This window comes from Delphinus delphis, chromosome 4 (assembly GCF_949987515.2).
Source record: "Delphinus delphis chromosome 4, mDelDel1.2, whole genome shotgun sequence".
NCBI classification, from domain to species: domain Eukaryota; kingdom Metazoa; phylum Chordata; class Mammalia; order Artiodactyla; family Delphinidae; genus Delphinus; species Delphinus delphis.
Genome location: NC_082686.1, coordinates 30,908,632 through 30,935,631, shown reverse-complemented (window position 1 = coordinate 30,935,631; position 27,000 = coordinate 30,908,632). Strand labels below are relative to the sequence as shown.

At 35.3% G+C, this 27,000-nt stretch overlaps 1 protein-coding gene across 1 annotated transcript in view; it reads right to left on the bottom strand.

The window, feature by feature from the left end:
- ROBO2 (roundabout guidance receptor 2) overlaps nucleotides 1–27,000 on the bottom strand; it is a 582,138-nt gene that overhangs the window by 28,796 nt on the left and 526,342 nt on the right. Inside the window, exons 19-23 of the mRNA XM_060010476.1 lie at nucleotides 22,712–22,754; nucleotides 21,168–21,295; nucleotides 15,805–16,086; nucleotides 10,347–10,503; nucleotides 1,450–1,710 (exon numbers count right to left, since the gene is read on the bottom strand). Of these exons, the coding sequence (XP_059866459.1) occupies nucleotides 1,450–1,710; nucleotides 10,347–10,503; nucleotides 15,805–16,086; nucleotides 21,168–21,295; nucleotides 22,712–22,754 (871 nt within the window). The remainder of the gene's footprint in view (nucleotides 1–1,449; nucleotides 1,711–10,346; nucleotides 10,504–15,804; nucleotides 16,087–21,167; nucleotides 21,296–22,711; nucleotides 22,755–27,000) is intronic.

Here is a 27,000-nt window from a genome sequence, read left to right as displayed (position 1 = left end):
GGGGACTGCCCTCTCACTTTGTAGATGAGTCAATTCCTATTACCATTATATTTTACAAATGGGGGACTGAAGCACAGAAGTGTTAAGCGAGTTGCCCGTTGTCATACAGCTAGTAAGGAGCGGCAGTGGCAGTGGTCCAGCCTTGGCTGACCCTAGTCAAATCCCAGACCAAACAATCAGAATATCTGGGGTTGGGGCCTACGCATCCAGGTTATCCAGATGATTCCAAAACGCAGGCAGCGCTGAGACCCTCCAAGCTAGAATCTGTGCTTTAAAGGACTAATAGGCAGGGCTTCATTTAATTAACTTGAAAGAAATCCTCTGGCTCTTAAAGCAGCTGGCTTCAACTTCAATAGTTGTATTTTATAAAGCAGACTGATGCAAAATAATACTGTTTACCGGTAAAATGTCTTTGACCTTTGGAAAAACATCTGATGATTGAGAAAATGTTCAAGAACCTCTGGTTCTAAAAAAAGAACCTATGTTTGTAATAAGCTTTAAATGATATTCCTGGTTTGAGTATCTCTTTGTATATTTAGTTGTATTTTTAAAACACATAGTTCATTAACACTGAGAATAAGACATCTCATTATCAGCTCATCCCAGTAGCTAAAACTACCAAAAAAGAAGCTAAGGCTCTTTCATAAAACTTTAACTTCAAGCACAGGACGTAAATCAACATAAGATAATCAGAGGTATGTTACTGAGATTTCATTTTCAGGAGTCAAACTTACATGTTACTGTTTGGGAGAAGGGAGAGAAAATAAGAAAAAATAACTGCACAGAATTGTGAGAGTTGGTTCCACTTGTATTGCTGTCATATTTTTCACAGGATACATCAGCAGACTGCCATATATACCTTATGAAAGTTTATGAATCAATGAGAAAAAAAGGAATTTGGGATTTGTAATTTATTCTAGGGGCTTTTTTGTGTGTGTGTGCATTTACTGTTACTAACATTGTTGTTCTTTTCTGTCTCATTTAGTTCAGCCCAAAGAAGGTCTTTTAATAACTGACACTGACCATATGTGATTTGCAGAAGCTTACATTTACATATTCACAAACACATACAGAATTAATCACAGGCACTTTGAAGAATCTAAAAAGAGTCCTTCATTATGGTGTTGGAAGTGAGTTCAAGGATAAGCTAATTGAGGCTAAACTGTAAATTAGAAAAGATTCTGGTGTAGCCAAAAGTACTTGAGCCTGAAATTCAGCAGATCTGAATTCTTGCTCCAGTTCACTCTAATTAGTTGTGTGACTTTGGTCAAATTCTTTAACATTTCTTCAGTCAATTTCCTTATCTGGATGATGAAGGAGTTGTACAAAAGCATTTCTAACCCCAGCTGTAGAGTTCAATGAGACTCTCTTGTGAATTTAATGTGAAAGAACGTTTCCTCTATCCATGTGTTGAAAGCATGGGTCCCCTGACCTCATGAGGATATTTACCATGTTTGCTTTGCTATATCAAACTGATAGGCCCTTGTCAACTCATCCAGGTGAGCCTGCAGCATGGGCTGCATCTCTTCCCGTGGGGAGGGAGTTAGAGTTGCAGTGGACTGCTGTCCAAAGGAAATGGCAGGGGAAGAAGCCACGCCTCGGACAGGAGGTGTTGGGACACGATCATCATCTTCTTCCAGTTCATCTTCCATACCCTGGTGTAAATAAGTTTGTACTGGTAATGGTGGGCACCAGCTATCACTGTCATAGCTGAAATTAAATGAGGAAAAAAAGCACATTAACACTTAGGCGCGCGCGCGCACACACACACACACACACACACACACACACACACACACACACACAAATACACTGGCAATGAATGGCAACCACAGTAGCATCTAAAATGTTCTCCCAGTTTATTTCCTCCTGATTTCTGGTTGTTGGCACTATTATAGTAAATCACCTGGCTGTTATCTAATTTCTAATCATAAGTACATTGGTTATCTCAAGATCTCAATTTATTCTTAAAAGATCTTTTTAGCTAATTGTTACCCCGACAGTTACAAAAGGCAATAACTTCCCAACAAAGTTACTGACGTAGAAAAACCAAATTGCCAATTAAAGACAATTAATGCATTTAGTGCTTGTAGATTTAACTATTTTCTTCTCTTGTTCATCCTTGTGCACCAACAGAATATGCCAATATTCATCTAAGAAGTGTTTGATAATTTTATTTACTCTTATTCTAGATCTATGCCAACCTTTCATTCCATATGACATGTCAATCATTAAGACTTTGTGCTACAAAATGTATTCAATAGCCTTTCAACTGTCTTAATTTTCTTAATTTTTTCATTAGAAACTGATGTCTCCTTGTATCTCAACATCTCAAATCTATAGAAACAGAAATTTAAAACCTAATCCTATAAAATATATATTAAAAAGAAAAACAACAATTTTAAAAACAGCATGTTTTAGGGATTCTGGTTAGGGAACATAGAAAATTAATCCCCAATGTTTTAATTGTGACACAAAATCAGTAGCATTTTTATTTACACCTTCTCTGTTGTGCTATTATTTTCTTAAATCAAATAGATCCCAATGCACTTTTAAATGGAGACTTAAGGATAAGATAAGCAATTTTATTAGATGTAATTGTCCTATAAATTCAACCTCTTAAATATCCCCCAAGTCTTTATTCTACACTTCACCTCTACTCCCACGATCACAGATCAATCTCCTTCTGAGATGAACCAGCCCATTAGCTTTCCTAGTCTCTTGGAATGTCATCATCATCCCTTCTATATCTTCCATACAGGCAATCGGATTATATTTCTAAAATCTTCATTCACATCACACCTATGCTTAAATTATTAGTGATATTGCTAATGTAAGAAAAAGTTCAAACCCATTAGCAAGGACTAAAAAAAGATACTTCCCCATCTCATCAGCCTATTATTCTAGCTTAATTTCCCATTATTTCCCCAACACCAGCCTACTCTATGTTTTTTTAATCTCTGGGTCTGTATATGACTACTCTCAAATCATGTGACTGTGAGCTCCTGCTTCTCCTTCAAGGTTCAAGTCAAATGTCCTCAGTTTTGTGAGCCTTCTCTGCTCCCACCATATGGAACTGATTACAATTCCATGATACTTATACTGTGCACTCCCCATATTATACTGGAATTATTTGCCTCATGTCTCTTTTTCCCCACTATTCTATGAGATCCTTAACTTGAGAACTCTGTAATTCTCCACTTTGCATTTCCAGCACCTATTACAGTATCTAGCATATAGAAGGTTTCTATTAAAGAAACTGAAAATAGAATGAATATTACAAAAATATATATCTAGTCTTGATGTCCCTTACAAAACACTAATTTGTAAATGTCCAGATGATTCTTGAATAGTTTCACTGGAGTGTCTTTCCAATTATCCTGTTTAAAAATGAATTTGTCAAAAAGCCTATACATGGATGTTTATAGCAGCTTTGTTTATAATTAGTGAAACTTCGAAGCAACAAAGATGTCTTTCAGTAGGTGAATGAGTAAATAACTCGTGGCATATCCAGATAATGGAATATTATTCAGTGCTAAAAAGAAATGCACAATCAAGCCATGATAAGACATGGAGGAATCTTAAATGCATATTACTCAAGTGAAAGAAGCCAACCTGAAAAGGCTACATACTGTATGATTCCAACTATATGACATTTTGGAAAAGGCAAAACTATGAAGACAGTAAAAAGATCAGTGGTTGCCAGAGGTTAAGGGGAGGGAGGGATGAACAGACTGAGCACAGAGGATTTTTACAACAGTGAAACTACTCTGGTTGATACTACAATGGTGGATACATGTCATTATACACTCATCCAGTTTTTCTTTGTACATCGGCACACAGAATGTACGACACCACGAGTGAACCGTAAAGTAAACCATGAATGTTGGGTGATAATTATGTGGCAATGTAGTTTCATCAGTTTATCAAATGTACCACTTTGGTGGGAGATGTTGATAGTGGCAGAGGCTATGCATGTGTGGAGGCATGGGAAATTGGGAAATTATGTATTTTTTTGCTCAGTTTTGCTGTTAACCTACAACAGATCTAAAAAAATAAAGTCTATTTAAAACTCCTCAAGTTATCATCCTTTGATTTGACCAACATGTGTCAGGTAACTGGATCTTTTTATAGAGCATAAAATCCGGTGGGGCAGACTGATAGGTAGCAAATAATCAAAGATACCAAGTATTATAAGAATAAAGCAGGGAGGCTGAAATTAGTTTGGGGCTTGGGTGAGGCTCTGCCGACCACTGAAAAAGGGGATATTCTAGGTAATACATGAGAGGGCCCAGAGGAAGAGAAAATTTAAAGTATTTGAAGAACTCAGCTTTCTAACTGGTAACAGCTGGCCAATAGAGAAGGTTGGTTATAGATGAGGCAGGAGAGGTGAGTATGTGCTAGATCATGAAGGGCTTCATCAGCCCCAAGAAAGAGTTTGGAATTTTGCCTGTGGGTGATGGATAGTCACTGAGAGGTTTTATACAGAGTGTGATGACATCTTTGGCTGTTAAATTTTCATCTCTTGTTGAGGGTACCTGAATAATCTTCTACCTCGATGAGTTGCAAACTGAATACTTTGTTTCAGAAGCCCTGTATAATCTGATAATATCTCTTCTGAAATGTCTTTTACATTTTAGTATCAGGCACACTTTAGTGTGTTACAAATAACCACTCTTATATATTAGAAAATATCAACGGTCAAACTTGTATTCCCATTTCTTGGCTATATAAGTACCAGTATGACCCGAGAAAATATATTGCTCTAAAACGATGGCATTTTTAATGTTTTTTATGTTGGAGATCACAGTTAGATTTCATTCGAAGATAAGAGTCTGTGGTGTAAAAGTTCATAATGACGATCCCAGTTGGATTTATTGCTTTTAATTTTCCCCATCTTCTAATCAATCTTGCACATCACTTACACTTTCTGTCTATGAAAACATCAGAACTCTTGGAATAAAACATTCACTTCACTTTACTCTGTTCTGTCCATTAAATGTGTCAAAGCCTCAACCTACCTTTTCAGATGTTTTCTTCAGTTTCTCAACAAGAATCTCCTGCTCAAAAGAAATTGGTTTGTTTCCTCCTTTCTTTGTACTTTTCCATCTTGGTGCATTAGTTTAAAGAATTCAACTTATTTCAAATAAGCTAGACTCCTCCAATTTCACCTAGCTTACTCTTACAAATCCTTCAAGCTACAGGCTAAATCCCATATCTTTTATAAAGATTTCCCTGATGAGGCCAAGTAGCACTGATATATAACTCTTCTGAATTTGCACTGATAATATTTTTGCACATTTGCTTGAAAATTGATTATACACTGTCTTCTGCCATTTCCAATGTTGATTTCTGTAACTGTTGTCCAACTTATTTTAGTATTTAACCTTTCACATGTTAATAGTATTTTTTCCTCAAGTGGATTTAAGCTACATTAACATAATGACATTGAACTATTCCTGTTTGGCCACATCTGATGTAATACCTTAAAAATAGTATATGATAAGCATATTTATTGATTTGAAATGAAAACTCACAAACTGCTTCATTATTAAGAATGCTTAGGTTTCTTTCCTTAACTTACTTAACTTTAAATGCTATATTATTAAGTCAAACAAAAATATGTATAAGTAGCCTAATTTTTTTTAAAAAACTGCCCATTTTCAATATGGAATATGCATCCTGTTATACTTTATCAATAGTTATAATTAAATTTATTTCATAAACTTGTTACAAAATAGCACAATTTTATTCTATAAACTAGTACATGTACTTTCCTTGCTTACATAGACTATTGTCAGGGATGTCCTACCTTTGAACAAAGAAAGAACATTTATATATTCAATCTTTCAAATGGAAGTAGGGAATTATCTCCTAAAATTTCCCTACTTCATAAGTAGTAAACTATGCTTACTTCAAATAATTCAAAGGGAACACACATATGGAATGAAAATACATATAGAACATAAGAAAAGGAGTAAGTAATGGTACATATATCATGTACTAAGGTAACATAAAAAATTGTAATTAGTTTCACTCAACTCATTTTTTTATTATTCAAATACCATCAGGCAAAGGAGAGTCTACCATAAAATATGAGTTTTAACATTATACAGTTACATTACATAATGTACTAAATGACTAAAAAATATTCTAATTGCTATTCCATTTAACTAGAATGGGTGTTTATCATCAATTCTGCCAAGTCTTTTCTACAAAGAAAATTTAGAACAGTAGTGAGCAAACTCTGTCCCCCTGTGGAACAGAAGCAGAACTAAGAAAAATCCATGGATTCATCTCAGTCATTTGTGCAAGAAGTGGAAAATAGAGAGAGGGGGATAAAAGAAAGTCTAGGCGAAGAACATGAGAGAACAGGTCAAAGAAATTTGGGATATGGTGCAAATCATACGATGGGGACAACTGTGCATCACCTCTGAGGTATTCATGTCTTAATTCATTCCAGAACAACAGATACTTAGGTTTTGTACAGTTTCTGAAGAAGGGCAAGAAAATAATAGATGACTCTATGAATGTTATGAAAAGCATAGTTCTGGTTTTAGAGTTTCCTTCATATTTACAGATGTATACCTTTGAGCAATGAAAATTCAACTTTTTCTTGCAGTAACCTAAAAAAGACTGTGAAAACGATTCTAATGCCAATCCAAAGGTCTTTTGGCCAACCTTTCCTAGAGGAGCTTTTGTTCTTTGACTTCCTGTCAGTGAAATATGAGGCATCATATTATCTGTCTTGCCTGGTGAATAATAAGCAGGATGGCAACAAATCAATGTTGCATGTGAACTAACTTGTGAAAGGCCAGATACAAACACCAAACTACTAATAAAAATACAATAAAGTTCAACAACCACAAAAGCCTGCCAATTTCTAATTGCAATAGCAAAACAAAGCATTAGTTTTCTATTGAATTACTACTGAATTCTTCCTAGCATCATATGATTACATTAAATTTATAGCTACGAACAAACATTTTGATACATTTTTGTCTAGCTGAGAGAGGCATATTGATGAGAGAGAACATTTACCATTGTTGATATAGTACTGAATTAACAAATCATCGTCTATTAGGACAATGATTTGATAACATTTGATATTTAGTATTGTGGGGGGAAAATAGCTCAAGAAAGGCCAAGAAAGATAAAATCTATCCCTCTCTCTCCATCCTGCTGCCATTGCCTTATTTTATTCTCTTATCATTTTCATGGTATTGGCCATTCTGCTGCAATATCCCATACATTATCTACCTGCCCTAGCCTCATGTCCTCCAATCCACCTTCTATACCCAAAGATCAGAATTCCTATAAGACATACAAGACTTCACAACTGGCCTCACGACACCTTCTCAAATTATCTTCTATCCTGTGCATGTTTCAAGCTCAACAAACCTCATATGGCAGAAAGATATAGACAAGCAAGTAGAATGCAATGTGATGAGTATTACAATAGAGAAGTAAGTTTAAGGAATAATGACAAATAAAGGAAAGGTAAGTAACCTTAACTAGAATAGGGTGGGGTTTCAAAGGAAAAGTAGGAAGTACTAAAGGAAAACTAATGGGACTATTCCTTGTTTTCCTCATCTTTCATTTTATTTCTATTTTTTGCCTTTGGCTAGGAAAATTTCTCTCCAACTGCACGACTAATAGTGACATTAGTAACGTTTTGTTGTACTCATTGGTTAGAAAGCTATTCTGATGTGGCGGTTACTTTATGTTAGGGACTACTTCTCATTATCTTTGTCCTTTTTGCTTCTGGCTCAGAGCCTGGCACCCAACAGACACCCAACTCTGGGTACTATTATTTGTGAATAAGTGATTTAAGATTCACCTCAAAACTCAACTTCTATATGCTTGCCCCAGCCTTATCTGGCATACATGGTTATCCCTTTCTGTATGCAAGTTATTATTTTGTACACATTGCTTAGCTAGGGCTTGCCATACAAAATAGTGTGTGTGTGTGTGTGTGTGTGTGTGTGTGTGTGTGTGTGTGTGTGGTTTCTGGTCTCTACCTCTGAATTCTGTGAGTTTCCTAAATCAGGGATCACATCCTCCTTATTAATTGTGTTTTTGTTTCTTTCATCTCTTTTGCTTTCCTTTCTGGCACTGGGCTTAACAGTTCTTAAAAAAAATGTATGTTGAATAAGGTCTCTATTATGATATACTAAAACAACAAAAACAAAATCTACATATCACCATAAGAAGTACAATTGCTGAATCCTTGTTTGTTAAAAATTATTAAAAACAGGTGACTTCTAAAGCTTTTTGTTTATATTTCAAGAAAACTTTAAATTTGCATAAGTTTCAAATCAAGGCATATAAACTATTCTATAAAAGCTCAAAGTTAGGGCTTCCCTGGTGGCGCAGTGGTTGAGAGTCCGCCTGCTGATGCAGGGGACGCGGGTTCGTGCCCCAGTCCGGGAGGATCCCACATGCCGCAGAGCGGCTGCTCCTGTGAGCCATGGCCACTGAGCCTGTGTGTCCGGAGCCTGTGCTCCGCAACGGGAGAGGCCACAACAGTGAGAGGCCCGCATACCGCAAAAAAAAAAAAAAAAAAAAAAAAAAGCTCAAAGTTAATATCATGAAGAGCAGAGTATATAGAAAATATTTTAAAATCTTTTTTCAGTATTATAAGGTTTTCACATTAGAAAATACAAAAATATTAATAAGATAACAAGAGATGGACAAAGTCATCATCATCTCAAATCTACTAATCAAGATTCCAAATTACCTACAATATTTACGCTATCTGAGTTCAAGACTTTATGTTTGTAAATGTTTAACAACACTACTTTTCTCTCCCCAGTTTACAAGTTCTATTTTCTTATTTTCTAATTACAGCCTTTAAAATGCATTTTTCTAAGCCCTGTAATAATATTTTCTTGTGAAATACACACCTCTGTTCCCTGCTTCCCTGCCTAGGAATTGTGTGACACTAACATATTTTATTATTGATATGTATTACATAAGATCATGGGCAAAATTTTGTTTTTAAAAAAGTCAGAGAAAGAAGGTATACTTTTAACTTCCTATTTCAGGTGTGAACGTTTTAACAAAAGTATAATAAAAATGACATGCATATATATGGGAACTACAATCTCACAAAAGCAAATGAAGCCCTTTGGAGGGAAAGAAAGATATAGAGAAAAAATATGGAGGTATGCTTATTTATATATATGCATGCCCATCTATCTATCTATCTGTGTATATAATGAATATATAGAGTATATGTGTATATATATTAGGTAACTGAAAGAAAAAGCAAATGGAATCTTTTTTCGGAAGCAAATGTGATAAAGAAAGTTCTAGTTAGGAAAATGAATCTGGAGACCTCAAAGACAGCAATTATGTAAGAAAAAAGGAGATGGAGAAAAAATTATAAGCATGTGCATGTGATCTTTATGTAAAACAAGATAAGAAATAAAATCATTATTTAAATAAACTGAGATATTTTAATACCTAAATACTTCTAAATAAAGGAAAACTTGGAATAAAAAGCTGCCTCTATTCTGCATTTTTCTTAGTCAAAAGCAATGGGTGACCTGGAAATTGTGAGGAAGCCAGAGCACTTAGAATTATTAAAATAGAAAAAGAGACTATGTTTCTTCTGACTAGCTATTTTTTTTGGATTAAAAAATAAACAGTATCAATGTCTTTCTACTTCAAAATCAATTAACACTTAAACTAACAGAGGAAAACAAACCAATTCTTGTGAGATGTTTGGGAAAGAATAAGGAAGCTGGTCACTTAACTTAAAACTCTTAAAGGAAATTTTCTAACTTAAAAGGTTTTGTTACAGAGTGTGCATTGGCTTGAACCTCCTTTATTGTTTGGACCCCTAAATTCCCATCAAAGCTGATGATTAAAGTCCTACCCACTGGCCAGATCCCTACAATTATCCCATTGTGATGGAGCTCAACAGTGGGCGCCCTGCTATGGCCAGACATCAAGTCATTAGAGAAATGCGAGGGATGATGAAGAAGGTTATTTTAATTTCCTTTTCAGCCCTTCTCAGGAGTGCCTCTTTAGTTCACAGAGCTCTGGGCTACTTGCTTTCAAACTAACAAGCAATATTATAAATGGAGGCTGCATTATCATGATTGCAGACAATCTAAGGCACTTGATGGCCAAGGATTCTACGTCCTCAATATGTGCTGTGTTGTATTTATCAGCTAAAAATATATAGATGGGGCAAACAATAAAAGAGGGGGGGAGCAATGAACAGGTTGGGAAGGCGGCAGGGAAAACAGGAAGACGACACAGTATCAAGACAAAAATGCATAACAGAGAAAGGAGGATAGCCCTGGGCATTTTGCTGGTATATGAGATATTTTTACCCATTTTCTTGCAGTTCCACTGCATAGTGTTCCAGCTCTGTACCAGGAAGGGGCTGGACTGGGGGAGGAGGTAGCGGAACATTGGCCCAGGTTGATCCATTGTTTTTCTGTGCTTTAGAAGAGTTTTTATTTTTCTTCTTTTTTCCACCTTTCCCACCTGAAAATAATAATACGTTTATTCAGACATAGTGAATATCACAAGAAACAGAGTATATCAGGCAGGAAGATGTATTTATGTTTTCAAAACACCAGAATCAGTATGTTACAGCTGTTAAAAGCTATAAACAACGAAATGATATAATAAGAAAAACATTTTTATAAATCACTCAAAATGATATTGTTTCTTTCACAATGCATTAACTGCAGAGTTGAATGAACCAAAAACATGGCTGCGGTAGCAAAAGCTAATTTATTGATTTATTCACGTCTGCTGCCTCCACATTTTCATTGTTAGATGAAATAATGGGCCATAACAAATTCTTTCAAATGTCAGATTTTAGTGCGTTTATAATGCTCCTTTGCATAATCTGTCTCGGTGGAAAATGCAGTATCTAAGGATACAGGCTAAACTTTTCCATTAGAATTTACTCAATTTAATTAATCCAGGCGAGTAACAGTTTTCTCTCAAAAGTAACTTATAAAAATCAATCAACTACAATCTGGAGGATACTTATAAATCTTTCACAATGATATGTTTTATAGAATTTCTGACTAATGAATGGCACAATTATTTTTGCATATAGTGAGAGTAGTTCCCAGATGTCTAAGCATAACATTTCTTAAAATTCCAAATATGGGGAAAATTAATGGAAATAGAGTAATCAGTTTCAGTATTCTCATAATACAAATGAATTCATGTACAAAACATGAGCAGAAAGTAGGTTGGCAGCATATAAGCCATATCTGGAATTACCAGAGCTTAATGAAATAGAGTTTAAAAAATATAAAAATATAGTTTTATCATTTGTTCAGTGCAGTACTTTTTACTCCGCCAAAATTAAGTACATCAAGTTTCTTCCCAAGTGGACCACAGTTGGATGCAGAAACGTGTACTTCTTGAGCAGAATGACAAAAAAATGTTTCAGGGGAACCTAAGCAACTTCTGTCACTCCCACTACAGTCAATAGCTGTATCTCCAAAAAAAAAAATGGTATTGACCCCTTGGACTACATCTTTCTGGAACTAAAAGTTATGAGCATCAAATTGTAGCAGAGCTATCTAACAATAGAGATACCACTGAAGTTTACCTCATTTCTTTTCTTCTACCAATTACTAACCTGCATCAGCCAATTCAGAAAATTATAATAACTTTGAGTGCCAGAAAGTGATGAAACTACTGAACTGGACGTATACACTATTGCCAATTATGGAATTATGTCTGTTTTCTAGGTAGTGCGCACATATACACACATATTTAAAAGAGCATCCCTGAAAACTGAGTGCTTTCACCTTTCTTTTCACTTTTTATCTTTGGCAGAAGAAGTATTAAGAGAAAGGAGAACAGGTATCTTCTGCTTTGAGGATAAGAGCTGGATCTCTGGGTTTGAAAACTAGTTTCTCACCTACTTGACAAGTTATTCATAGATATCACCTCAATTTCCATACATGTAAAAAAATATAAAGTTACTATCTTGGGGGGTTATTTTGAGTATTACAAGAGATAAGGCATATAAATGGCTCAGAATATATAGAATGTTCAGTAAATGCCAGTCATTATCACACTCTCCCATCTCCTCTATCTCAAAGCAAACTAAATCCTACCTGTTTCCAAAGCCATTCCACACCCAACTCCTACCCCAATGAGGATCCCAGAAATAACCCGATTCTCAGAATAAAAATAATAAACCTGATTGAATTTAAGTCTGTAATTTTTGTGTTTAAGGTAGGTGAGCCTTAATTCTTTGTTTCTTGATCAAAACAATCATAAACAAGATTGTATCTTTCTCGGTAGTATCAGAACTATGTCTCAATACTTAAAAGAAGAATGGGTTGGGCGTGTGTTCTTCATAGCTTTTCCCTAGTTGTACCTCTTTTATCCCTTGTATATTTATATGTGTACTATGCTCTTTTCACTTTTTATAGCACTTTTAGAAATGTTATATGATCACCATCAGAACTGAGTGACACAAATAGGGAAGTTTTTACATCTCCATTTTATAGATGAGAAAATAGAGGTTCTTTCTGTGTTTGTGGTCCGTATTCACACTGTAACAGAACAAGCAATTTAGAAGGCAGCAGCTTTACTGGAAATTACAATTTCAGCAGCTCTGAACCCAGCTCTGTTGAAATCCTTGTCCAAGGTCAGGAAAGCCATTATCAACTCTTCCAAACAACTTACTTAAAAATGTGCTGTGGAAGCAGAGGTGATTCATAGGGGGAATTTGGGAGGGTTTTCCATACAATGTCTACTTTCCCCTCTTTGGGGGAAATTTCTGCCTCTCATTGTGGGTGCTTTTGGTAAGACTATCAATCAACATGCTTTGTCTTCTCTAGAATGAGTTAAGAGGTGGGCTCTTAGCATAATAGTGGTATATGATATGAGCTAAGAAAATTAAATTCTCTATCTGAGATCTGTATCTTGATCTAAGTGAACCCATTCATTGTGTTGCTGTTTACTTGCCACCAAAGATCATCAAGCATTTTAAGGTGAGAACTGCCTGCATTATATTTTAGGGGAACATATTTTGATGACTTGCAAACATATTTGATCCGTCCCTCTTCAACTGAAAATGTAAATATTTGGATTTATATTTACTTATGCTGAACAAATGATTTCTATGTAAAGAAAATTATGAAAATAGCTCATTTTAAAATTAAACTTATAGTCTATTTTAAACAAATACTGGCATATAAAAAGATTTAGTTATTACTACTGGCACTGTGTTGTATTTGCATGTATATATATAAAATTATGATTGCAGATACTATTTTGAAAAAATCTGAGTTTTATATTTTTTAATGGTTGGCTTTTTTAAGAGAAGTGCTAAGATCTTATGTATTTAATAAATCATAAGAGTGTTTCAAAGAGGGTGAGAAATTCATTCATATAACTCAGGAATGTCCAATTTTCTTTATTACTGTGATTATTTTAAATTTGTTTTATCACTGTGCACAAATTAAGAAAACCTTATAATATCAGTATGATATGATCCAATATCCATAGGGAAGTTTGATCTTAAATCTAAGCTTTAGGAAACATACCTCTGATTATAAGCACAAAACAAACTAATATTAAGCTCAATTTGACTAAACTAAGAAGAGAATAATCTCATCACTCTTACCTCCTAAAGAATGCTTTCTATCACCAATTTAAGTAATTTTGTATTCAAATGTAGATGAAGTAGTTAATATAATTCATATATATATATATATATATATATATATATATAAATGTCACTCAGATTAATGGATTCAAAAAAGCAGTAAGCACTATTGTGAATCATGTTCTGCTTACAATTACTCAAAAGATAACTTTAAAAACTCAATGGTAATCAAGATATACAGAATATTTAATAAGGAATTCACAGAAGGTCTTAAACAATCCATGGCTTACAATATATAGATTAAAAAGAAAAAAAAATATATATATATATATATTGATTGAGACTTTGCATATCTTGAATGAAATAAGCCTAGGATAAAATTAATTTTTTAATTATTCAGTACAATTGTGGGATTCCTCATAAATAAATGACAGTACAAATGACATATAAGGTTATTCAAAAAAATTCCCCTATATAATTAAGCCAGTTTAAATTCATAACAGATGTTTAAAATTTTCTGCATTCTACAATGTATCTAATTCTACCAATAGGTAAGAAGAGCAAATGGCTCATTTTGGAGGGGAGAGAGAACATTAACATTTTCAGACTGAAAGGGTTTTATCTCTGAGGAAAAGTCATTTAGTAAATGTTAACCTAACGACGTAAAAGAATTAACTCTTTATGGCTTTGATGCCTCGTAGCCTGTGACATATCATAATACACCATAATCTTTTATTAAGGAACTGAGGTTAAAAAAAAACTTCATAGAAATAAATAGTATATCATTAGTATAAAAAAATAAGCAAATAAGGTCATGGCATCAACTAGAAATGTGCAGATAAAGTCGTCAGTCATACACAACATAGATGTTATGTTTGAGAGTTAGAATGTCTGCTAGGACCTCCTCATTTTAGAGATGAGGATCCTTGGGCCTAGAGAAAATCACTGATATTCATTATGATAGGTATATATTTCTTTCCAGTAAAACGTGTTTTTCCCCACGTGTGCTATACAATACCTGCAGTACAGACTGTTAGTTCAGCTGTTGTATCTTGAATATATATGAAAATTTACAGCACAAAAGAATTATCAATAGGAAAGATTAGGGGTTTTTTGGCAATTAAATGTAAAGAGTAATGTCCCATATTAACATTCTCGTTTAGCATGGTATCAGGACCTTACTCTAAATAATATCATTCAATAGAATACTATTACATAATATTTCGGAAAAATTGTCCAAAGATAGGAAGTCACATCACCAGACTCCTAATGTTATGAACAATTGCCAAAATCATTTGCATTTTTGTTGAATTCATCTTTTGCTGTCCACACCATGGGGTTGACTTTCCTACAAGATCTTTTTATTGTAAAGTTCTCTGGACTCTTAAGCAGGGCTCAAGGCAGATCAAACTCATCTGATCCTTAATAATTCGTATTTAGTAAAATGGTACTATTTTTCCCTGAATACATCCTTGTATAATTAGTACATAAAGGGTGATGGTGAATTTTACCCCCCTCCCCCAAATCATGATTTCATTAGGATAAACTGTTATTGTTATTTGAAAGATAAATGTCTGACAGTGAGTTGTGATCCAGGTACTTCTTCATGGTTGTTAGGAACACAGGTCATATGCTGGTGACAAACAAATATTTCTCCTTACTGTGACGAGACCAACCTGAGAGACTGCCACTCCTCTCTGAGCTGTTGTGAGAGCTGGTGGTGCTGAAATCCTGTGACTGGTTGTGTGGCATTCTATTAGACAATCCCTCAGCCAATCGGTAGTCAGGGATGTAAAGTAAGGCTAAGGGTTAAAGGGCAGAGGTCATAGTGGCATCATGTGATTAGTTCACAGCACAAGCCCATGCAGAACATGCAGTTAGCAACTCAGAAGCAGATGTCATAGGACAGTGGAGGCATGTTTTGTCTATCCTGCCTAATGGAAGTCGAGATGGACTATTGATCACTATTGAAAAAAGAGCTAAAAGGATGAAACTGATTGGTGTTGGTGTGTGGTGATAGTGACGACGGTGGTGGTGGTGGGGATTGTGGAAGGTACTGAATACATGCCGGTATATTTTTTAGTTTGGGTAGTGAACCTGGTGATGAATCACTAAACTGAACAACAAATACTACTTTCTATCTCATGCAAAAATGATATGAAAATAACTCTTCAGGAAGTAAGGACTTGACATACCATTGTTACCTTTGTTCTGATCAGGTAGAGAATAACCAAATCCCATCAGATCTGTTTTTTGCTGAATTGAGCTTTTCCACTGTGGATCGGGCAGATCTACAGCCAATTCATGTATGCTATTGGAATGCAATATCTGTGTAGTGGCATACGGAGTAGCCTGTGTTATTTGGCTGGAACTGTTGTAAGTGGTTTTGGTCGTGAAGTCAATGCTGCTATAAATGGCTCCATCTGAGAGCATCGTTGCCGTTTTATCCCCTTGGCCTGGAACTGGTGGCAGCACATCTGTGGTGAACATAGGGAAATGAAACAATTTAATGATGCACAGGAAGCCCAAAACTATCAGGACTGAAGATGAAAAATAAACGTGTCATGCCACACGTTTGCATTTCAGCTGAGATGGGCTTCATGAGCCAATGAAGGGTAGATGATATACAACCATCACCAAGCTATCAGCCTTGTGACAGGCAGGCCTACAGCTCGTCCTTCATGTCTCACTGGTTAACACAGCCCCTCCCCCATTTTCTTCAACCATGAATGAGAAGTTTGGTGTATTTCACTATTAAAAAATGCTTTCAGATGCTCATTCTGTTTTAGAATCTAAGAAATTGTTAGCTCTTTACTGAAGCAATGACAAAAGTGAATCTACAAATCATGGATTAAAGCATCTTTTTCCACTTTATCCCAAGAGACATGGAATATAACTGCTAAATAGATGCAAACATGTCCAAAATTATACTCTCCAAACTATAAGGCACTTTCTTCTGAAGTTTCAACTTGCTGTTTATCTGGGTTGATTTCACAGCTCCAGAAATGGAGTGTAACTAATGGTAACAATTTTTTTTTATTGGATAACAAAGGAACATTTTCATGAATAAGTCATTTTCACAATACAGCAGGATTTAACTATAGAAAAAGCAATGAGTGATTAGCGAGTTTAGTTTATGCTACCAAATCTTAGAAGTGGAGAATTATAGTTTCAAGTTGTAACACAGCAAGTATAAAATTAAAATTTAGGAACAACACTGAATATCAATCAGTCCATTTATCACTTTGGTGTGCTAAATTATCTTTACATGATGCTTTTTATTTCAGAACTGCCACCTCTCTCCTGAGCACTCACTTTCCTTCCCAGAAGAAAGATACTAGTATCTAAAAAAAGAAAAAAAACACAAAAACACACACACACACTAATACTATTTTTAGTCATGCAGAGTTAAAGTGAATATAATTATATCATGCTCCTTAATAATGTATGTTCTGAAAGTCACATTTCATAGGACATGAGGTCATCAACCCACTTGATCTCTTCATTATGGGCAATTTTCAACTAGTTCTAGTACTGTAATAATGAACCAGGTTGTCTCAGTACCAAAACCAGCTTATCATCACAAGGAGAATGCTGAAATAGTCAAAATATCCTAAAACTTTTAGGTGAGATGATACCCAACAGTACTTGAAATAAGGATTCTTGTAAAATATTAATTTTGCTTTTATATTTTACAAAAGCTAAAAATGATCTTCTTTAGCAACAGTAACAAGACATTTATAATATATTTTATGCACTATATAATTTAGGTCTCTCTGAGGGTATTGATGTCTGGAATTCCAAACTGTTTTATAATTAAGTATATATGTACTTTATTAAATGACTATTTTAAATACATATCAGTGAGATTGTTAAACATGTTCACATTTGTAATATTTCACCAAGTTGTATAAGCAAGTAAATTGTTCTTGGATTCAGAATTTTGTAACTACTTTCTCGCCCTTCTTGTTTTTAGCTATAAACTAATTAGAAAATTTGATGACAAAGAAACGTATTTCATTCTAAAGCATTAGGTCAGTATCATTTTATTATCAAAAACTTTTGATACTTAATAATATATCAAGACTCTAGGGAATACATCCCACTCTAGGGAAGTTTTTAGGGTTTTGTTTCTACTTCCTCCACCATGTCTTTCACTGATGAATATTAACTGGATAGATGTTTCTCCAGCATTGACCCCAGCTTCCCAACACCTTGAATATGATGTTCTCCAAAGCTTTAGATTTATATTGTGAGGCACTGCAAGTTTTTGAACTGTTGTGTGTTTAAATGTTTAAAAATGGAAAAAAAATAGTCCGAGAATCTAATCCTTCATAATGTTATTCTGCACCGAACAAAGCTACGGTTCTAGAAATAGAATCTCTCTATGCTTATGAATTATAGAAACATTTCCCTCCAGTTGGATTTACTCATGATTTCATTCTGCAGTCTTTCAGCACCTTGGTTACACATGCATTTATTTCTTTTTGCTTGGAATAATTACTTGTATGAATGACTGTCCCCTTCACTGTATCTTAAATTAGCTGAGGACAGGAGTACCTGGGATTTATGTCTCTAATTCCATAATTCCTCACCTAGCATTGTGCAAAGAGGAAGTACTTACTGAACAGTTAAATGAATTTTTATAGTTTGTATTGTCAAAATGTAGACATGTGATAATTAGTAACTTTATTATTCAAAATACGATTTTCATTACATTTAAACATGTATTGGTATAACATTCTTTTTTTATTGTTATTAAAGTTGACATATTTGGTGTGATTTTTAATTTTTATTTAATTAAATTAAATTAGATTTTTAATGTTTATTTATTTATTTGGCTGTGCCAGGTCTTAGTTGCGGCACGCAGGACCTTTGTTGCAGCACGCAGGATCTTTTTCTTTAGTTGCGGCATGAGAACTCTTAGTTGTGGCATGTGGGATCTAGTTCCCTGACCAGGGATCAAACCCAGGCCCCCTGCATTGGAGGCACAGAGTCTTAGCCACTGGACCACCAGGGAAGTCCCAGTATAACATTCTCAAAGGAAAAAATGTCAGTATCCGTGATTATTCTTCTAAGTGAACATGGTAATACAATCATACATGTGAATCCCACCTTAACTGCAGAACAGTGTAAATAAAAGAACCTAGGCTTTAAAATCTGTTAGATCTGGATTCTACACATAGATCTCAAATTTTTCATCTTGATAAACCTTAATTTCTTGACCTCTAAGATGGAAATATAATTATCTATGTCCTACATTTATTGTGCAAAGGAAATAAAATTTGCAAAAAATCCTACCTTTGGTACATAGTAAATGCTTAAAATACTTATCACACTGAAAAAAGATACAGTAAACCCTGCAGAAACTTTGTCCTGGCCTTGATAGCTACCTGTGAAATATTTTCATGTCATGAAAATGAAGTGGAAATGGAAGGAAACCTTGAAAATCTTCAAATGTACCCTTTGGCTAAATTAGACTGAGACATTTTAGATGTTGATGTAGTCTGCCAGAAACTGAAAAAAACAAAACCAAAACCAAAACACTTTCTCCATCTTTGCGCATTTAATTCTTGATATGTAGATAGAATAGCGTGTTATTCCAATACAAATACAAGAAAGACAGGCAGCTATTCCTTGATTGATAAAAGCTTTGGGACCAGAATTTCAAAGGCAGTGGGTAGGGCAGGGCATCTCCTTGGTGAGGAGATGCTTGGGCATAGAACTACCCGATGTAAAGTAGTAGCCTATAATTGCAGGGCTCAGAGTTTGGACACCTAGGGGAGGCAGCCACCACTATCAGGGGGTCTGGGCAAGTGAGAATCTAAACGGGGAGTACTGGGTTACAGAGGGTAAGCAAGACTCTTGAGGAGTCATACAATTTACTTTCTGTTCTATCATTTACTCCCCAGTCATGCCTGTTGGCCACTGATTGTATGTCAAGCTTTGTGCTAAACCTGTATATTTAGTCATCCATTTAATTCTCATTACACACCTATAAGGTAGGGCTGGTTATTTTCTGCATCTTATTTGGAGAATGGGAGGGAGATCCCTCTTTTTCAGTTTGTATTGACACAATGCAGAGTTGTGCAATAATTAGTAACGTTATTATTTGAAACACTATTTTAATTATATTCAAACTTGGATTGATATTACATTTGTAAAGAGAAAATGCCAATATCCATGACTATTCTTCTAAGTCAATATGTTTATACACTCATACACGTGAAATCCATCACTGAGGTTTATAATGGACTCAGAATAGTTTAGCTCAGCCCTGGGTCTCCTACATTAATTCTACCTAGAAGTGTAGAAATCCTCCAGTGGATTCACATGAACTTTCTTAGATTACAGCACTATTCTCCTAATTAATCACCCAAAATTTCCACACTATCTCCATTCTCCACCCAGCAGCAGGATGGATGATTGAAAACAGTACTCGCATTCTAGCATTCTCCTCTAAAAGTCCATCAATGGCTTCTGAACATCCTTCGGCCAACGTTTAAAGTCTTTGTGTAGCTCAGAAGGCCCTCTGTTACCTGTCCTTCTATATTTCTTACCACTCTTTCTGCCTTGCAATCTATACTCAAGTCATTAGGAAATTCATTCACTTCTTAAATAGGTCAACGTTTCTCTTACTTTCTGGGCCTTGAAACACAGTAGGTTTCTTTACACACTTTCTACACACTCTTGACTCCCCACCTTTCCTTCATATATCAGCTTAAATAATACTCCATTCATAGAACTTTCCTACTCCCGGGGTCAGCTCTTTCATCTGGGGTACTGGCAAGGCAGCTCCAGTCCATTTACTGTCTGTACAATCCCCTGCTAAGGAAAAACTCATGTATCGGCTGAACGGAACAATGGGGCCTGAGACTTCTCTAGTCCCATCTTTCTCTAAACCCATTGCTCTCCTAGTGACTGGATGAAAAGATGGAGAGGGGAAGGTGGTGATTATTTATAGTAGGTCCAATTATGTCTCCTTATAAAGACCTATGGGGAGGACCCTGGTACCAATTTTTGAAGACCTTAGCATGTCAGCCACTTAGCATTTTTTGTCTTTTATTTAGGGTACTATCAGTTGTAGAACTACAGAAAAGCTCTCTGTCAACATGTTGTTATACTTACTTAAGTGTCTGCTCCTTATATGATATTATATTTTTACCATCTGCTATAGTGCCAGATACACAGGACATGCTCAATAAATATATATTGAATGAAAATCAGAGAAGTGAAAAGACTAGTTTGAAATCATAAGCCCTGTTTGGCAGCATCGTTCCTGATTTTCGTAATCTTGTACTAATAGTTCCAAAACCAAATGTATTATGAATATTTATCTTCTTGGTTAGTGATGACGTCCTTAAAAGCTTAGTTTTACTCAAGATAATAGATACAACAGTTTTATAATAAAATACTTAGCAAATGTACAGCATTATATGTACATGTGCATCACTAAATTTAATTATGGAAGAAAATACTTTTTAGTATGCCTTTTTCAAAACACCTAGGAAAGCCAAGAAAACAAATAAATGAAAAAATTTTGAAAAACATAACTTACCTCCGCGCCCAAAATTCGCAATCTCATTTGGGCCACTATTGCTGTTGTTTACTGGCAAGCTCGTGGCTGGCCATGAATCAGCAAGCCATGGATAACTGGGATCACCAGCATTTAGAAGACCTGGGCGGCTAAAACAGGAATTAAAAGGAAATCAATCCATGGAACTCAATGAGAGATTTGGACATCAGTCTCATGAACTAAAATGGATTAAAGAATTTAAGATTTTAATTCACTTTCAAATTAAAATCTGTAGGCTCTCAAGAATTAAGGAACTTTAGCAGTTCACTAGGCTATATATAGATCAACCCTGTCAGTGGAAGCTGAAGAGTGCTGCCTGGGATTCTGCTGATACCCAAATGAATTCAGTCGTCTTCCCTGAAACTGGTGGGAAACTGGTAACATAGCAGCATCCCGAAACAAGGTCTGATGATAAACTGGCACCTCAAGGGAACAACTGCTCAGTATCAGCCATTTCCAGGACTTTGAACTATTGCTTCCTTAATTCCTGCAGCTCCCATATTTATCTGTCCCCTATAGGCTATAACCCCTGATATGGGCCCTCATGCTTGATTAGAGGCAAGGAACTTAAGGGAAATTAATGAACAGTATTTATACTGTTCCATCAATAGCACATTTTCAGGTTCTCTAAATTGAAAATGTTAGGAGAATATTAAAGGTTTTTTTAAAGATCCACTGTGGTCTGATCCAGCATGTGTATATAATCTACGAAGAAAACTTCCTTCATATTCTATTTAATAAAGAATTCCCATCTTTAAAATAAAAGATGGGATTCTGGTCACTTTCCAGATTATTAGCATATTTACAAAGATACAGCAACATCTATAGTCATTGTACTTTTTTTTCTGATAGACTCTTTGTGATACAATCCCTAAGAGAAACATGTGTTTCTATGGAAACTGCAATAAGAAGATCCAACTGCTTTCTTGCTACATCCACTAGCTCTCATTAGACCTAATCTCTTTTTGCTAAAATATTGATTAAATGGGAGATTGGAAGTTATTACCAGAGCCTAATTACAATCTCCATATCGGCAAAGGGAAAATAGATGAGGATATATGGGTTTGTTATCAACTTTTATCAATTTCAATTGAGTATCCAAAGTTGTGGAATCCAGTCTGATCAATCTACAGCCTATTCATCATCCATGAATCATTTACTTTGTGATCGATTATGTGTAATTGTTCACTCACAGCAATTTAGTGAGAACCAATAAGGAGTCTTAAACAACAGCAACTTCATTTGCTAATGTCTAATTAATGCAATAAACATCCTGCTAACAAATGAATACATTCCTTGTGATATTTACTACTAATTTCTTCAGGGGCCTCTGGGAGATATGAAACATCTGGACTTGATTCCTCTAAAGTGCACAACAGACAGGCCATTAAACCTTGTGGTGAGCCGTTTAATTCCTCCTAGAATTCTCACTTATAAGTGATTGTTTATTACAATAATAGCCTCTTACTATAGAGTTTCCTCAGTCCTGATTAAAAATAATAATTTAAGAAATCTCCTCAGTATACCTTCCATTGCTCATTAGTCCTCCATCTCCTCTTTGAAATGTAACTGTAAAAAAAAAAGAAACATACACAAGTAGTCAATATTAATTATGATTAATAACAACTACATATTGGCCCCTAGTTTAGAGCTGAAACCTCTGGGAATTTTAACAAAATATAATTAACATAATTGTACAGAGAATAAGAAGCAGTGGTTTGGCCTAAAGCAAAGCTATCATTTGCTCCATCTTTAATAAGACATTGAAATATTCCTCAAGCCAAACATATGGTTAAGTCAAAGGGGCAATTTTTATTTGGGTGTCAATTGGTATATACATGGTATTGGAAGATCGACATGCAATAACGAGGAATTATCAAATCTTGACTTTTAATGTTAACATAGAGGTGTCCTAATCAGAGGGCATAATGCAAAATGCACATAGTTGAAACTGAAACAGGATAGTCCAAACAGATAATATCCTTTTAATGAAACAAGTGAAAGTACTGATTGACACCACATTCCTCCCCATCACAGATCCTTTTAGGGACATTAAGAAGCACTTTGAGTTGAAATACTATAATTACAAAGACATGAACTGTAATGAATGGAGAATACATAATGTATCGGGTGCTTTGTTTCATTAGCCAACTCTTACAAAAATGAAACTTTCAAATAATTGATACTGAATATATTCCAATTGTATATAATGATTACAAAACTTAAGTCCTTTTTAAAACTGTGGAACTTATTAGCAATATCAAGAAGTATCCAGGAGGGCCACAGCTGAAGAATCCACTCCCTCTGGTCACTAGATTCCATTCTACAAAGCTAACAACATGAAAGTGGGCTTCAAGGATTGGCCAAAGAAGGTAGATATCAGTTTGGGTCCATCATCCCGTATCCCAAACCTTTGCAGCTAAATTTACTTGGAATTCAAAATGCTTCAGATCTGAGATAGGTAATATGATGCATACTGCAGGGAGGGTCCAAGGCAGCAAATGTATTTAAAATTATTGTTTTTGCAATGAGATGTGAATATTCATGATTAGTGGAAAAAAGTCTATAAATAACTTCATATTATTTTCGACCAAATTTTGCCACAAAATTACTTAACTAGAAAATCATTGGGAAAAAAAATTGGTGATTAGAAGTTTATGGATTGCAAAATTGCAATTCTGACCAAAATTAGTATGGATCAGCTAAACCAATCCCTGGGGATGAAGGCAAAAATACCATTTACAGATGTGAATCCAACATATCCTATCTTTGGAAGATACTGATTAGATTTCCTGTGATTACTTGGTAAGCAAAAGTAAAAATAAAATTTTATGAATTGATTCATATTTTTAATAAACTAAGGACATATTGCTACTTAAAGTGCACAAATAGTAAATACTTTCTCATTTGGATAATCTCTCCATCATTCACCTCTTTCTCAAGTTTGAGCTAATAAATATGATTACTCTTTAGATCTTATAACTTTCTAAATGTAGTTCCCCAATCCCTTCCCTAAGGTCATCTAAGGATATATCTCTCATGGCACCATAATTAGGCAATAAGATGGCTAAGGTTCTTTCAGGAATTCATGAAGCAGTGCTTTCAGAAACATCTTGGCACCTAAAAGTACATTGCCGTATCAAGTTTTTAGGTAACTTGTCAAGTGAATTATAAAACAATCCTTACATAAACTTTGTACCTGCCCACGACTGGCTATGGACAGCTCCTTGGAGAAAATAAAAGAATACTGATCACTTATCTGCTTCCTGATGGATTCAGGTGTTGGGAATCAACAATCAGCAGTGTATCCACACCACACTGGGTCCCTTTAATAACTGCTTTTAAGAACAACAATAAAAAATTGATCTGAAACAATTATTGAAAAGAACTGAGCACTGGTGGTATTAAATACAGGCCTGATTAGGAGGAAAAAACACAAAATGTGAAAACAGTACAGCTAATTAGCTTTCTATCTGATGTGACTTCCTAGTTATGTGGATTTTTAATGGACTATCAAGTGATTGTTTTACTCTGGTAAAAGAGAGCTAAGATAATGCTGTGAATATCATTGTGAATATGCAAATCAGCAGGTACTGATGGGCTACACCTCCAAATGTGCTGCTTAGGAGATACATGGGGAGAAGCTGAGCCCTTCTCTCTAACTTAGATGCTCTTTTTCCTCACCCAAATTTTCTGTTACTGTCAGAGCAATAAATGATATTAGAGCAAAAGAGGAGAACTGAAGCAGAAGCACAGAAATTAAGTTGTATTTAACTTCATGTACTTACCAAAGGTAAATTTTTCATAAACTGTAAATTTTAAAGTATTATGATGCAGCACTGAAAATCTTATCCAAAAGATATCATTCAAATGGCTAATAAGCACCTGACAAGATGCTCAACATCAGTAATCATTAGGAAAGTGAAAATCAAAACTATTGGGTTAGGGTTTCCCTGGTGGTGCAGTGGTTGAGAGTCTGCCTGCTAATGCAGGGGACACGGGTTCGTGCCCCGGTCCGGGAAGATCCCACATGCCGCAGAGCGGCTGGGCCTGTGAGCCATGGCCGCTGAGCCTGTGTATCCGGAGCCTGTGCTCCGCAACGGGAGAGGCCACAACAGTGAGAGGCCCGCGTAGCGCAGAAAAAAAACTATTGGGTTGGCCAAAATTTCATTCAGATCTTACGGAAAAACCAGAACGAAATTTTTGGCCAACCCAATACAATGAGCTGTTACTTCACACCTATTAGGTTGGCTGCTATGCAAGAAACATAAAATAAGCATTAACAAGAATGTGGAGGAATTGAAACCCTTGTGCACTGTTGGTGGAAGGTAAACTGGTGCAGCCATAGTTGAAAACAGTATGTTGGTTCCTCAAAAAATTAAAAATAGAATTACCGTAAGATCCATCAATTCCGTTTCCAAAGGAATTGAAAACAGGGTCTCAAAGAGGTATTTGTACATCCATGTTCATTGTAACATTATTCATAGTAGCTAAAATGTGGAAGCAAGCCAAGCAACCAGTGATGGATGAATGGATCAGCGAAGTGTACATATAGACACAATGGAACATCATTCAGCCTTGAAAAGGAAGGAATTTCTGAAATATGCTAAACCTTTGATGTATCTTGAGGACATTATGCTAAGTGAAATAAGCCAGTCACAAAAAGATAAATACTGTATGAGTCCACTTCTATGAGGTACTTAGAGTAGTCAAAATCATAGAGACAGAAAGAAGAATGGCGGTTGTGAGGGGCTGGGGGGAGGGGGGAATAGGGAGTTATTGTTTACTGGATATAGATTTTCAGTTTTAGAAGATGAAAAGATTTATGGATATGGATGGTGGTGATGGTTGCACATCATGAATGTATTTAATGCCACTGAATTGTACACTTAAAAATGGTCAAGATAGTACATTTTATGTAATGTTTATTTTACCACAATAAAAAATTGAAAAAAAAATTTATCAAGTTAATTTACAGCTGTGTTAGTGTATGGACTCTATGATATGGTCCATATTTACCAAATGAGAATTAAATGGTGTGAATAAAAGAATTTTAAATTTCAAAACTTTCAAGACATATCGATTTCCTATTTGTATTCCAAATCATTAAACTGTTTTCAAATGGTTCTAGACCGCTAAAAGACCGTCAAAATATTTCATAAAGACATTTATCTTCGTACCTCTACATACCAACTCTACAAAGGCAAAAATACACAGTCATTATGTAAATACATAATTGACTTAAAATGGCCCATGGATACAATTTGATATACATGAGAATCTTCAATTTTGTATGTTTCTATCAGGAGAGAAAAACAACAACAAAAAACAATACCTTTACATAATAAGGTTGATTAGTTGTCTTTTTAAAGCAAGGGAAAAAGAGAGAACACTTTTTCGAGTATCCTTTTCTTCCCATGCTCTAAAACTTTTAGATTTGTTCCATTTTGAAAAGTAGACCAAAAATAACTGAGTTCTATTAGACCATGAGATCAAAAGCAGACTAGAGGGCTTCCCTGGTGGTGCAGTGGTTGAGAGTCTGCCTGCTGATGCAGGGGACACGGGTTCGTGCCTCAGTCCGGGAAGATCCCACATGCCGCGGAGCGGCTGGGCCCATGAGCCATGGCCGCTCAGCCTGCGCTAAGCATGAACAATCAGAACTCCTAAAATGGAAGTCATATTTGGTGTTTTGATCAGCATTTTTTGTGTGTGCAGAGAGAGAAAAACATAAAAATAAATGCCACAACAAAGTGAAAGCTGTTTTGAGGTAGCTCTCATTTCAGAGATGTTGAACTGCCTTAAAGCTGAAAGCAAG